Source organism: Chelonoidis abingdonii, chromosome 1, assembly GCF_003597395.2.
Source record: "Chelonoidis abingdonii isolate Lonesome George chromosome 1, CheloAbing_2.0, whole genome shotgun sequence".
Lineage (NCBI taxonomy): Eukaryota > Metazoa > Chordata > Testudines > Testudinidae > Chelonoidis > Chelonoidis abingdonii.
In genome coordinates this window covers 225,059,406-225,075,105 of record NC_133769.1, presented here as the reverse complement: position 1 = coordinate 225,075,105, position 15,700 = coordinate 225,059,406, and the positions used below count along the sequence as shown (strand labels likewise).

Sequence of the window (15,700 nt, the reverse complement as noted above, 5' to 3'; positions counted from 1 at the left end):
GAAGTGGGAACTATGGGATAGCTGAGGAACAGCTACCCACAGTGCACCGCTCCTGAAATCGATGGTAGCCTTGGACCATGGACATAAGCAATCGATTTTTTGATCGCACTGTGGACGCGCAAAACCGATTTTATAACATCGGTTTTGTAACATCGGTTTAAACTACTTCGAAATAATCGTGCAGTGTAGACGTACCCTGAGTTATAGCTGGTGAAGTGAGGCACAGATGCTGCCTGGGGAGCAAACGTGGTTTTATACTGCTTACCTGAGCTTCAGATTTTGAGCAGCTTAATGGGCCAAAATGTGCCCAGTGTAAGTTAAAGTAGCCAGCGGGGTTCAGTGTTTTTAAAGAGTGAGTAACTTCACAAGAGAAGTCTTGAACCAACAACTTTAGATGTTATAGTTTCATTATGCTTAATCAGTAGACACGTGACTAAAACTTGAGGGGTTCTCAGTATTTAGCTATTTGTCACCAAAAAAACCCACCGCCGAGATGGAAGAGTATTATCACTGTGGGGAACCAGAATCAGTCAGTATGAGAAAGGTGTATGCTTCCTCAGCAGACTGAATTCTACTGAAGAGGAGGAGATTGATTAATACAAATACATTATTCAGTACATTGGAATCTGTTTGTTGTTCTGTGGAAAAACGTCAGGTTTCACTTGTGCTTGTTAAGTTAGAAATATGTATATATGTAAATATAACGTAACTCAGCTTATGACTAAAAATCTTGCTCATTAAGGAACACGTTTAATAATATTTCAAAGAAGGTACATCCATCACTTAGAGAAAATAAAATCCTATTAAGAGTTTGAGGTTAACTCACTTGTATTCACTTGAATACAAACTAGTTAAGCTTCTACAAAATAAACATAGATGAAAAGGTGAAAGCTAAAAATAAATTTTAAAATACAGACAAGAATTAAAAATAAAAAGGGAAGAGTTTAAATTTATAAATCAAAAAAATAAAGTAAAAATAAAATATCCAAAAAATGAAAAAGTCAGGGTTAAAATACCAAAGAAGAAATGTGAGGCTAAGATTAATAACCTACAGTTGAGGCAATGGTGGCTAGGTATGGATTTAATATCAAAGTAAGAATTTGGTACAGATCATGGTATTACTTTTTTAATTTATTTTGGTAAAAAGCACTAACAAGCCATGTACCAGCTGTCATAACTCCCTACTTGAATATTTGTGTACTCTTGTCCTCCCTTAGTATCAAATTCAGCACTTGTCTGTGCACAAGCGCAAGACTGTATGGATCCCATAGCTTTTGAGCTCCTAAATCTGAGGCTTTTTTCCTTTTTAGGTCCCATTTCTGCAAACAGTTAAGCTCTTTACTCATCTGAGTTAGAGCTGGATGGGAAACGGTTCTTCTGTCCTGCAAAACTTTGAGATTTCAAAAATCTTTCCCATTCTGCACTGGGAGATTGGGGTGAGGGAGAGAGAGAGAGAATCTACCCATCCAATAGCCTTGTGGTCAGGATACTCACCAGGGATGTGGAAATTCCAGGTTCAAGTCCATGCTCCCACATCCCAGGTATGTGCCCTAACCACCAGGCTATAGAGTCATTCTCTCTTTTGCCCGATGAATAACCCCATCCCAGATAGCCAGTCACCTGGTAGTTCATATATTCATCTGGGATAAGGTAGAATGGCAGAGCTGGACCTTGAACCTGGGCCTTTTGGCTATTCTAGAGACTCTCTCACCACAATTTCCCTCGTCAACCTCAGAAACTTTCTGCAAAAGGTTTCTTTTGATTAATTGGTATTGTCCAATGCAAAAACTGGTTTGAAAAATTCCCAACCACTCTGTCAGTAGTTCCGTTTACCTTGTGGGAACTACTCAAGTGAATAAAGTTTACTCACTAATTTTTTTTTAAGATGCAGCCCTTCTTTTGTCCGTGATAGTGACTTTCAGATTCTGTTCTGTTTTTTCAGCAAACCGATTTCTACTTATCACACTTCAGCAAAATTTGATATCTTGTAATTTAGCATCTTTGGGGCAGGAATTCATGACTCCTCATTGCTATATGTGCTTTTTAATTTCATATAATTTAACAAGATAACATAAAGCTGTATTTGTGATGTATTGCTTGAAGTAGGAAAACAGCAGGCTGTTGAGTAGTAATTTATAACAAGAGCTATGTTTATGGTACCATGTGAATTACCTTTCTATACCATTGTAATTTGTTACTACTTGAAATCTGCCAAGTCTTCAACTCTTTTACAAAATTTAATTAAAAATGTTAAAAACACATTTGGGGAAAATATAAAGTATGATCACTGTTGTCCCTCATATTTAAAATATTTCCTCCCAATGCCTGGCTTTTTCTTTGTTGGACATCCCTTTCCTCTGCTATTTATTCCTTTGATGCAGAATCTTAAAAGCATGGTAGTATGTCTTTATTATATTTCATACATCTATATTATAGTGTAGTGCCTTGGAAGAGGCTGCTTTATAAATGCTGTATAAATTTAGGGTCAGATTCCAATCTCAGCCACACCAATGTAATTTCAAAGTTAGTTTGTTGATGCTCATAGAGTTAATCCATATTTACATCAGAATAACTGGTACTAAAATCTGACCTGAAGTATGTGTATTGACTAAACTGTAGTGATAAAAATAAAACCATAAAAACACTTCATACTTGTAGGAGACAGGACATATGATACTTTTTTAAAGAAAAAAATGATCAGTATAACAAAAAGTTTGAAGACACTACAATAAGTTCAGAAATTTCATTCTCAAAGATTGGTTTTAGTTTGAACATGTTAAAAAGGTTGTGAAATGTAATAAATGATGGTTCCTGGGAAGCACCTTGGGCAATCTTGATTGTGAAAAGTGTTTAATATCTGTATTAAGAAGTAATTCCCTAAAATAATGGACCATATCCTACCCTCTGCTTCACAGAATTGAAGGTAACAAAATATGCTCAAAATTAGGGGCTAGATCCATGGTGAGGAAAGATTAATGGCTCAGCTGTGTTCTTCCGTTGCCCCCAGACTTAGGGCAGATCTATACTACAGCCAGAACTGATACTCTGGGATTGATCCACCGGTGATTGGTTTATTGGGTCTAGTGAAGACCTGCCAAATTGACAGCAGATCGCTCTCCAGTCAACCCTTATACTCTAGCCCCCGACGAAAACAATAAGGTGAGTTGACGAGAGATTTTTTCCTGTTGACCCCCTCTCAGTAACTTGACCTAAAGTACATCGACTCCAGCTACGTTATTCATGTAGCTGGAGTTGCATAGCATAGATCGACTTACTGTGGTAGTGTAGACATAGCCCAAGTGGAATGTCTTCCTTGCAGCTCCCGATGGGAAAAGGAACTGCTGAGGAGCAACCCCTGGACATGGCATGCTTCCTGCATGTGTGTGTGGACTTCAGTCTGGAAAAACACCCACAGTTGGTGCTGGTCAGATGAGCAGTAATTCGTCTTCTCTCTTTCCCTACCTTCCCATTCCCTTTTGAGAATGGCTTTTGATGTATGGCAGCCCAACTGCTGAGACTAGGTGGGAGTCAACGAAACTCTGCAAAGGTCCTGGGACTACATGAAAATCGTTCTGTCCTCTGAGGATGACCAGAAATCTGTGGGTTGAAGGCCAAATCTGCCACTTCATTGACAAATAAGACTCCTGTCCCTTACCTGAGTTTCCTTCCAATTTTCTTCAGGAATTTTTTGAAGTAGCTACAGAAAGAAAACTATTACCGGGTGGTTACATTGGGATCCAAAATGCTAAGATTTTTTAAATCTAATAAAGTACATGACAAAATAGGACTCCTATTGTATATCCTCGTAAGGCTATGATTTAATCATGGGTATTTTCCGTAAAAGTCATGGACAGGTACTGGAGGGGAGGGGTGTTCCATGCATGCGCTCTGGGACCCCAGGGATGCTGCTGCTCAGAAGCGGGTGTGCTCCGGGGCTCCACTGCTGCCAAGGACGGGGGTTGGCCCGGGATGCCACCGCTGCTACTGGGAGGCGCTCTGGGCCCCCCCACTGCTGCTGCCACCGCCGCTGCTGGGAACGGGGAAGCGGCACCGCCGCCTGCTGCTACTCCATGTGGGAGGGTGGTTCAGGGTGCCGCTGGTGCTCCCAGACTACTGTTCCAGGGAAATGCCCAGGTCCAGCTGCTCTGGGGCAATGGCCAAACAGCAGCCAGTGTGGCTGGCCCCAGAGCTGCCCCAGGGTCAGCTGCACCGGTCACTGAAGAAGTCGCATAGGTCCCAGAAAGTCATGGAACCTGTGACTTCCATGACCAACATGCAGCCTTTATTATCAGTGTATTTTATTGAAAGCAACTATACAGTTTTATAATTACTTCCTTTAGTGACTAGCACTTGCTGACTAATACAACATTTTCAGAATTTACTTATGTGTAACTGAAGGGGCACATCCTGCAAAAACACGTGAGTAAAATTAATATTAAGTATTTGCAGGATTGGGCCTTAAAACAATAATTACTGATGTCCATAGAACATAACGGTCCATTGATTGACATGTCTTAAATGAGCACACAAAAAAAGCTTCAAATGCTTGTTTTAAACCTGATTGGGCGCTATCTTACCAATATATGTTATCTGTGAACAGATGTTGAATGCTGTGCTGTTCGACTGATTATAATGGGACTGCCTTAAAGTGTGACCTTGATTGTGCCAGTTGCAATGTGCTTGAGGGGTTTTCAAATTGCAAATCTTAGTTGTTATATGCATAGCAATGCTTTTAACCTTTCTTGGGCTGCCTGAATGTATCTTAATCAGTACCTTGTATTTTTTGTTCATTTTTTAAGCAGTTGTATTGGTCATAGTCACAAAAGACACTTTCAATTTCTCTTTTGTCTATAGTGAAATACTTATAGCCCATGACAAGTAAAACACAGGTCTCTGAGCTTACCTACTCTGGATATTGCTATAGAATTTTCTACTCCTGGGTAAGGGTGGGAAATCTGAAAATAGGCATAGTCACTGAGTCAAAGACCTAATCACTTAATTAAGCTCTGCAGTGAAGGATAGTGTCCGTAAGCATCACTGATGCATTCAAATACCTGTGTATATATTTTGACACTGATGTCTCCAATGAGTACTTTTGTTTATTCACACAATGGGAATCCAGTAAAATGATACATTTTAAGATTAAAGTGGAAACTCAAAGGAAATTGCAATTTTCTTAGGCCATGTTTACACTAGAAAGCTTGCAGTGGTACAGCTGTACTGATGCAGCTGGGCTGCTGTAAGATCACTTGTGTTGCTGCTCTATGCTGACAGGAGAGAACTCTTCTGTCAGCAAAATAAAACTGCCTCCATGAGTGGTAGCTCTCCCGCTGATATAGCACCGTCCACATCAGCATTTCTGTCGGTGTAACTTATGTCACTCAAGGGTGTTTTTTATTTTTGTTGTGTTTTGTTTTTTCACACCCCTGAGAAACATAAGTTATACTGACAAAAGCATAGACGCTGACTTCCACTGTTCCCAGTGGGTGCTTGACTTTGCCCCACCTCTTCTCCGCCTCCTCCCCTGTGGGCCACACGCAGGACGGTTTGTTTACATTGACCGTCCACATGCACAGCCGCCCGCAGCTCCCACTGGCCGTGATTTGCTGTTCCCGGCCAATGGGAGCTGCGGGAACCAGAGCGGGCTGCAGGGATATGCTGGCCACCACTTCCCACAGCTCCCTTTGGCTGGGAACGGCGAACCGCAGCCAGTGGGAGCTATGGGTGGCCGTGCCTGTGGATGGTCAATGTAAACAAACTGTTTCGCAGCCCACCAGCGGGTTACCCTGATGGACCGCAGGTTGCCCACCACTGCCTTAGAGAATACAGCTGACAAAACACAAGCTGAATTTTACTGAAAGATAAATTGTAAAGTGGGATGACATTTATGATAAATTTTGCAGCAAAAAATGTAGATTCATTTGAGCAAAACATTTTATGAAGGTGTGTCACTTTCACCAAATGGTTTAAAAAAACTAAACCCCATCAAAACTGCAGAAAAATATAAAAACGTAATATCCCAGTGCTCGGAGCTAATCCCCTCATGGAAGTGGATTACCAGGAGTGCTGAGAGAGCTCTCTCCCAGTGTTCGTGTGCAACCACACTCGCACTTCAAAGTGCTGCCGCGGGAGCGTTCTCACAGCAGCGCTTGAAGTTTCCAGTCTAGGCATACCCACAGCATTGTCCTCTTCATAGCTTAGCCCTTGGGCCAAGTCCCATTTAAATTCTTCCCCCTTCCAGGGTATCACAGGCCCTTAGAGGCAAGCTGTCCCAGGCTGTCCTCTTCCTACTACCTGGTCTGTGCTGCTTCCCCAGTGGCTAGTAGGGGAACCGGAGCCCACCCTTTACACCAGGTTCCTGTCCAGGGACCCTTAATCCAGCAGCTCTGGACTTTTACTCTCCTAGCCCTTACTGCTCCTTCCCTGGACTGCTTCCTACTCTGTCCTTGCAGCTTCTTGCTCTTCCCCCTTGTATCAGGGAGTGCAGCGGCAGGTTTCCTCCTGCAGCCTGCCAACTTCCTCTCTTTATAGACCCCGCCCAGCTCCTCTCTCCAGCTGGATTTCATCTGCAATTAGGCCGTAGCACTCCCTAGGTTTCCTCCAGGTGCAGCCTCAGGTTAACTGGCATAGTTTACACCTTTAGGCCTCAAGTGGGGTGGACACCCCATCACTCCCTGTTCTTACTTGTAATCACTAATGAAGCGGTAAATCAACTTTAGTTAACTCTAGCAAAATGGCAGAATAACATTTTCCAAGAATTGGATAATGTCTTGTCCTGAAATGAATTAGCTGTGCCAGTCACTCTTTTTCAGTCAGTCCTCTTCACAATTGCCTGCTCCCTGTGCCCAACAAAATCTATTCATAGGAGAGAGATGTGTGGGGGCGGGGATTGAAAGCTTCTTGACGAGACTTGTTGGTTTCATCTGACTACTGGAGAATCTTTTTTTCTTCTCCTCCCCTTAAATACTTGAGCCCCGTTGTCCTCTGCTTGCTCTTTTTTATAGTTGACTAGATGAACAGAAATGACAGCTAGAAAGAACGTGTTAGCTCACTCCCCCTTCCAACCTCTTTACAAGTTAACAAGCTATATTGACTATGCCTCCTCTTTGGATGGCTGCTGAATATTCTTGGAAAAGCCCTCTCAGAAGCCAAGTTGCCATATACTGGTATGACAGTCTGGTTGTTCACAACTGCCATTGTAGGTATTGGGGAAAGGATGCACAGAATGCTGCCATTCACAAATAATGTGCTCATAGGTTTCTCCAGTTATGGCACAAAGATTTGGTAGACCAGTAGCTACAGAGTCAACATTTTTGGTGGACCAGGGCCTAATTTTATTTTGCTTTCTCTATTTAGTAATGCTATTAGAATGCAAAAGGCAGTTTTTATAGCAATATTAACTAAACTTTGACTTTGGAAGCACAGAATATAAATAGTTTGCAAAGCAATGTTTTCAAGTATGACAGTTTTAAAAATTCACCTTAGAAATGAAGAGAGATTAGGGTGACCAGATGTCCCAATTTTATAGGGACAGTCCCGATGTTTGCATCTTTTTTCTTATATGGGCTCCTATTACCCCCCACCTCTGTCTCGATTTTTCACATTTGCTGTCTGGTCATTCTAAGAGAGATTCAAAGGAATATTTTGATCGTGAAACATTTTTACGCTATGGAGCTAAACCAGGAAACTTGTTGCCACAGATTCACTGTTGTGAAATTAGTTTTCCTTCTGCATCTTTTACCCTGGGTATTGCAAATATTAAGTCATAAAGCTGCTGTATTTTAGTACTATTCCAACTGAGCTTGCCAGAATTTTTCAATATTTCTGCTAATACTAAATACAATTGACTTTACAGGACTGTAGAGGTTCAAGAATTTAACTGGACAAAGGCAGACTCAGTCTCATAATGTACAGTTTAAAGAGTGCTTATAGTTTAAAAAGAATTATAAAAATGGCATTGTGTGATTCTACTCAATGAAATTTGCTAGATGATATTACAATGTAAGATTTTTTTTTTTTCTAACCACCTCTCTAGAAACACCCTGTGTATGTGAATTTACAAAATTAGGGTTGGTAAAAAGGAGCCCAGTTCTGCTTAAATGACTACAACTGATATTGACCTTCACTTGTGTAGCTGAGGGAAGAAGCGGGCCTCATGTTTGTATTGATTGTATATATGTGTTCGTTTTAGGTTTTGAAATGTTTAATTGAACTCTGATTGTGGGCAACATTTTTATATATAACGTCAAGCAAAACTTTCCAGCTTGTATAAAATATGAAAAGTGTAAAAGTAAAGCTAGCATATAAATTGGTTAGGTTACTGGAGCCACTAGTTATCTATAGAACTTATATTTTATGTTAGAGAAAATATAGGAGATGGTATGCAGGTAGATAAAGGTATTAGTTGAGAATAAAAAAAAGTTTTTGTTTTAAGAGGTTCTGTTATGTACTGACAAAATGTCAAGCAGTGGAACAAACCTACACAGAAGATAGCCTTGGATCTGCCAAGTCGTCAGTGTGAGACTTGGCAAAGGAAACTTATGGAATATATATACAAAAATGATGTTGTACGTCTCAACTTTGATACATAAGAAAATAAGAACGGCCATACTGGGTCAGACCAAAGATCCATCTAGCCCAGTATCCTGTCTTCTGACAGTGGCCAGTGCCAGGTGCCGCAGAGGGAATGAACAGAACAGATAATCATCCAGTGATCCCTTCCCTGTAGCTCATTCCCAGCTTCTGGCAAACAGAGGCTAGGGACACCATCTCTGCCCATCCTGGCTAATAGCCATTGATGGACCTGTCCTCCATGAATTTATCTAGTTCTTTTTTGAACCTTGTTATAGTCTTGGGTTTCACAACATCCTCTGGGAAAGAGTTCCACAGGTTGACTGTGCATCGTGTGAAGAAATACTTCCTTTTTGTTTGTTTTTTAAACCTGCTGCTTATTAATTACATTTGGTGATCCCTAGTTCTTGTGTTATGAGGAGTAAATAGCATTTCCTTATTTATTTTTCTCCAGAACAGTCCTGATTTTTTAGACCTCAATCATATCCCCCTTTAGTCGTCTCTTTTCCAAGCTGATAAGTCCAAGCCTTATTAATCTCTCTTCATACGGAAGCCGTTCCATACCTCTAATAATTTTTGTTGCCCTTTTCTGAACTTTTTCCAATTCCGATACATCTTTTTTGAGATGGCGGTGATCACATCTACACGCAGTATTCAAGGCATACCATGGATTTATATAGAGACAATATGATATTTTCTGTCTTATTATCTATCCGTTTCTTAATGATTCCCAGCATTCTGTTTGCTTTTTTGAGTGGCGCTGCACGTTGAGTGGATGTTTTCAGAGAACTACCCACAATGACTCCAAGATCTCTTTCCTGAGTGGTAACAGCTAATTTAGACCCCAACATTTTATATGTATAACTGGGATTATGTTTTCCAATGTGCATTGCTTTGAATTTATCAGCATTGAGTTTCTTCTGCCATTTTGTTGCCCAGTCACCCGTTTTTGAGAGATCCTTGTGTAGTTCTTCGCAGTCTGCCTGGGACTTAACTAGCTTGAGTAGTTTTGTGTACAGAGTCTCCACAATCCCAAATGTGGGATTACAACTCTTGATGAAGTAGTAATAGTGCTGAAAAGAGTTAGTAGGTATTTTATCCTGCATAGGCAAGTTTATTTAATACTGATTTTAAAAGGGAATCTAAATAATCCTTGTATCATAAATGATTCTACAACATTAGTAGCTTTTCTAGAACAGAAGTGCTAGCATTGTAGACGAGCATTGTAGAAATACAATTATTATGGAATTGCTTCTACAACAAAAGCAATAGGGAAAAAAAGCCTCCTGGTATTGGAGAAAATTACTGTAAATTATTTTTCTTTTGTAGTAAGTTTTTTTTTTTTTTCTGTCGTGTGTGTGTGTGTGGCTGAGAGAGAGGTTTTGAGCACAAGAGACATACTGCAATTGGGTAGAGCTTGGAAGAATGAATTGGGAGCAGGACCTTTTAAGGCAGGTGCAACCTGAAGATATGAAATGAAGGAAAGGGGTTTGAAAGGGGTACTGACAGATGGACATGGGGAAGGAGCTAGAGAGGTAAAGATAAATGTGGTGTCCTGAAGAGCGAGAAGGGAACTGGAGGGATCAAAGGGGGACCAGACTTAAGAGTACTTTAATTGGTCTTTGTTTTCTAACAGCAACTTTTTTTTCATTCTAGAGCTGCAAATTCTAAGCCATAGTATATTTCAATAGAATTCTTTATTTTTTCTAACAGGACGTGATAATGCATGTGAGAAAACATCATATATGTTCCTACGGAAAGAACTTCCTGTGCGGCTAGCTAATACCATGAGAGAAGTCAATTTGCTGCCTGATAACTTGCTAAACAGGCCTTCAGTTGCGCTAGTTCAGAGTTGGTAAGTATGGAGAATGGATTAAGAAATCAGTATATTTCTGCAACTGTAAATGTATTTAAAAGTTTTACATGTGAAAATGAATATTATCCAGTTCTCTAATTTGAATAATTTATTTTTATGACTTTTTTTCTTCTTTTGAACTATTATACATATACAAATGAGGCCTCATTTTCTGCTGTCTGATACTAAACAAATACTCTGATACAATTTTCAGAGATAGAATGGGGACTCCATAAATTAGTTTTTTGAGTAGGAGCCCAGAAATTCTGTGCATGAGTGATTTCAGTGGAAGATTTTAGAGTTCTAAATCAGTAGCTGCTACAAGGCCTGCTTCTTTTTAAAAGGAAGACTAAACATCAACCTAATTTAATTGTAGCTATCATGGATTCTCTCATCAGAAGAAATAGGTCCCTGTACATTGAAAATATTTCTTCTTTCTCCAGCTATCCTCTCATCAAAAAATTTGAAAACTGATTTAAGCTTTTCCTGCTCTCATAGCTTGTGTTTTTAAAGCTTTAATTCAGTTGGTCTCTTGGAACTCCAAAACTCTGTAGTTTGTCCAGTTGGCCTGAGACAAACTATTCATCCTATCTTCTCAGCTGATTTGAATTAGTGTTAATACCAAATTCTGGCATCTACTCAATGCTATTTATCTCTACTTTACTTGTAAGTTAAGCAGAGGTCTGTAAACTTCTTCGTTGGTTACATTCATTGGGCTCTGAACAAGTTCAACCACAAGGCACAGCTCTTCATGCTCTTCATGTTTGAGAAGAATAAATCCACAAGATTTATGTAAAAATACCTTTGTATACTCTGTGGAATTTCTCGAGTGAATTTGGCCACAATTTTTGTCTTCATAAGTTGCATCTTAACTTAATGGGAATTCAATATCATTAATCTTTTCAGGTGGTAAAGTAATAGGTTAATTATTTAATGTTTGGTTATATCTCAAACTTCAGACCTAAAAAATATAAATTAGTGTTAGATTTTGTGCAATATCAGGTTTAAACTTGTCTTATTCATGTAAAGACATCATGCAATCCCAGCTGTTTTCTTACAGACCATTTCAAACTTCATTACCTACAAATCAGTAAGTCTATATGCCAAATACATGAAATGTGAAAGTGAATTCATGTGTGAAAAATACAGTAGAGCTATGGAAGTTAGGAATATTTGCATCTCAAGTTAAGATCTTGCTTTAAACTGAGCTATCAGTGCCTCTCTATATTGTGAGCTGCAAATGTGTATAAAGAACAGGAATACTTGTGGTACCTTAGCGACTAACAAAGTACTCCTGTTCTTTTTGCAGATACAGACTAACACGACCACTACTCTGAAATGTGTATAGTTAGTTCTTGGAGTGCTTGCTTATGTCAGTTCCATTCTAGGTGTGTGCACGGCCACATGCACAGTCATCGGAGATTTTTGCCTTAGTGTTACCCATAGGATCAGCTGTAGTGCCTTCTTGAGTGCTGTGCTCATGTGCTGGTATATTAGGCGCTGCTGACCCTACAGCCTTTCAGTTCCTTCTTACCGCATTGCAGGAGCGCTAGCGGTTCTTACAGTCCATTGTTCTGTCTCCTTTGTTGTTAGTTGTTAACTTAAAGATCTAACTAAGTACCTAAGTGTTAGAGTCCAAGCTGGCACTTCGCCTCGGAGCTGGGCATGCCCTGTTCTCCAGGCTTTAAGCCATGCTCATCGTGCAGCCGGCCATTTGCCATTAGTGACCCCCGTGAGAGCTGTTTAAAGTGTTTGGGGAGTCCCACAGAAAGGATAAATGCAGGATCTGCAAAGACTTTTGCCCTTGAACTCAGAGGGAGTAGGATATCCGCTTGAGTGCTCTCCTCGTGGAGGCTGTGCTTTGTTGTACCTTGAAGCCTTCTTGATTGGACTCCATGCCCGGAACCTTGGCATCGGTGCGCAGCACATCACTGGCAACAGAACCCTCCCAGCACCGTTCTCCCTTGCTGGTGCCTAAGAAGCAGTCAAAGTCGATGGACCCTCCAGCACCAGACGAAAAGGGGGCTTTGGATAAAGGACCTGTGTCGGGCCATGTGCCCGCTCCAGAGCTGCTCGGGAGTACTGCTGCAGTCAGACCCCCTAGTCCAGCCAGGGACTCACCTCTGAGTCCTGGGAGCGGCAGTGGGTCCTAGCCCCTAGTAGGGTCATCTGTGCCCGAAGTGGGTCTGGTGGCCAAAGAGTAAGCAGGCTGACCGGCATAGCAGACTCCAAGCCAGGGGATGGACCCAGCCAAGGCCCCAGCATCTATGAGCAAGACGGTTATGGGACTGCCCCCTAAAGCAGCGGAGCATCCCTGATCCCAACGCTGCAGATGACGGTCCCCATTGCCGTGGCCTTGGACCCCAGCACTGCAGCCTCAGTCCCTAGTTAGAAGACATAGGTGCCTGACATAAAGGTCTCCACCTCCAAGGCACGGGACATCTGAGTCGTGATGCCGATCCCCCTACCCATAGTACCGTCAGGCCTCCTGCCAGAGTTTGCAGTGACGCAGATCCCCATTGCCTAGGCAGTCTCCCAGGCATCAGTCGCTCCCAGTGCGGGATCGTTCCTGGTTGTGGTACTGGTCTCTGGCTCCCTGGTACTACTCCTTGGACAGACACCGGTCCTGACTCTCCTTACTCATCACTGAGGAGGGTCAGTCAGCAGACTCAGGCATCTATGGCTCTGCCCTGGTCACCAGAAAGCCCATGGTCCAAGTCTGAAGGAGAGTTCAGCACCCCACCTATAAAAGGCGAATCGCCTCCGGCCCGCGAGACCAGCGTAGCTCCTCTGACAGTGGTGTGGAGATAGAGGCAATGGCCTGTTCAGTGGCAGTATTGGAACCCGTGGGGTGTACCTGTTGTACCAGTTCTGTACTTGCACTGTTTCTGCCAGGCCACATCAGACAAGCTGCCCCCGGCACAGCCGGCACCCAAGTCAGAGCAACACATCTTGAAAAACAATACTTATGAAAAAGTAGGTAACTGTCTTTTATTGTCAGGATATTAATGAATCACCAATGTCTTCAAGATGGCGCAGAGGTCTAACTGATTGCTAACCTCACAGATGGAGTTTTTGTAATGGTTCAGGAAATGACATTTGAAATCCATGGTTAAAGGAATGTATTATGTTTATTTATTATTGTAATGGGTTCATTTTAGGAAGATTAAATTCTTGATCTTCTGTTTAATAACACGATGTGTGAAATAATCAGCTGTTTTTTGAGAAAATGGAAATACATGTGGTTTTGGACTTGTAACAGATAATATTTAATTGTGAGAAATCACAACAAATATTTTCAGTGTTGTATTTCCATATCATATAAATGTTGACTCTAAAGAGTTGTTAAAAGATACTGATTTTTGTATTTCCTCAAATGATGTTTATGTTTCTCAAATACTTTGTTTTGGCAATCAGATGTTATTGAAAAAGAAAAATGTTTACTTGTATAAGGCCAAGTTTACTAACTCATTAATGCCAGAAGTATAAATCTTTTTTTTTTTCTTCTTCTTCTGAAATTCAAGCGTCTTAACAGGTCACTTAAATTTATTGATGAAGAATCTTGGACAAAATTTATTATACCTGAAATTAATCACCTCCTAAATGTCATATTTTAAATATTGTCTAATACTTTCAAATTGTCATAAATCCATCAGCCTGTGAATTTTTCACAAGTGTTACCATGCCTTTGTGGGACACAAGCGAGAATACCAAAATCAGGACAAACTGCTGAGAAATAGGGCAGATATACCCCAAAACTGGAGGTTATCTCCCATAAGATAATACCAAACGAGCAGCAAAAGTAAACTTCTGTTTGACCACACTGGCTAACAGGAAGTCATAAAAGCAGTTTCCTTAGATATCCCAGTCCTTATATCACCACCAAAAATACTAGATTTGAAGATGAGTGGTTCTTTAAAACCAGTTTCTTCAAATAACAGGTTCTTCTGCTCCCAAAGGACCAGCCACACACCCAGGTCAATATACAGCTCAGATCTCACCCAAAAATCACATGGTTGCCAATCCTTTAGTATCTAGAATCTAAAGGTTTGTTTATAAAAAGGAAGAATGAAAGATGAGAGTTAAAATCGGTTAAAGGAATCAAATACATACAATAAATGCAATGTTCTCAGTTCAGGCTTGTAGCAGTGATGGAATAAACTGCTGGTGTAAGTGAAGTCTCTGGCTGCTTCCAAATCATTGGAAGGTCCTCAGTCCTTTGGTTAGTCCATAGTCTAGAGGTCTGAGCAGGAAAGAGGCAAAGTGGAGGGATTTCCGGGTCCTTTTATATCTTCTGCCATGTAGATGGAAACCCGTTGTTTCAAACAAAGCCCTCAGCACAGCCAGTGAAAAATTACAGGTGGCAAGATGTAGTTCCCTATCAGACTTTTTTGGAGTCACATGGGCAAGTCACCTGTGCTTGCCCGATTTCGCTTAGGCCTTGTCTACACTGCCACTTTACAGTGCTGCAACTTTCTCGCTTAGGGGTGTGAAAACATCCCCCCCCCCCCCCCCGAGCACTGAAAGTTTCAGTGCTGTAAAGTGGCAGTGTAGACAGTGCACCAGCGCTGGGAGCTACTCCCCTTGTGGGGTGTGTTTTTTTTGTTTTTTACAGCTCTGGGAGAGTGCTGGGAGAGAGCTGGAGCCGTGGCTACACAGCCACGTTAAAGCGCTGCTGCGGCAGCACTTTAACGTTGCTAGTGAAGACATACCCTAGTCATTGCAGGAAGCCATTACCTCTACTCCAGACAGTATGTTTGCAGGACAATCCATTCAGTATAGATGGGCATCTCCTATGGTCCAATGTCAGTTAAGTGTTTCCTGATGAGACACTTAATTTGAATAATGGGCTGGCTAAACATCTTGTTGGTGTTTCCCAGAAGCAAATATGTTAGAAATACAAGTATAGAGCAAATACTCATAACTTTAAATATAAAAATGATACATGCATACAAATAGCATAATCATATTCAGAAAATTCTAACCTTTCCATAGACATCGTACATGCCACATTTTGCACAAGATTTGTTGCAGATATATAACAGTGGTTGCAACAATGATCTGTGTGGTCATATTTTAATCAGATAACGTCATAAGTAAAAGCAGCAGAGAATCCTGTGGCACCTTATAGACTAACAGATGTTTTGGAGCATGAGCTTTCATGGGTGAATACCCACTTCGTCAGATGAATGTAGTGGAAATTTCCAGGGGCAGGTATATATATGCTAGCAAGCAAGCTAGAGATAACGAGGTTAGTTCAATCAGGGAGGATGA

General features: G+C 41.1%; 1 protein-coding gene across 1 annotated transcript in view; it reads left to right on the top strand.

Annotated features, from left to right (window-relative positions):
* Nucleotides 1–15,700, top strand: part of PDK3 (pyruvate dehydrogenase kinase 3) — a 120,820-nt gene that overhangs the window by 34,902 nt on the left and 70,218 nt on the right. Inside the window, exon 2 of the mRNA XM_032772419.2 lies at nt 10,285–10,426. Coding sequence (XP_032628310.2) covers nt 10,285–10,426 — 142 coding nt within the window. The remainder of the gene's footprint in view (nt 1–10,284; nt 10,427–15,700) is intronic.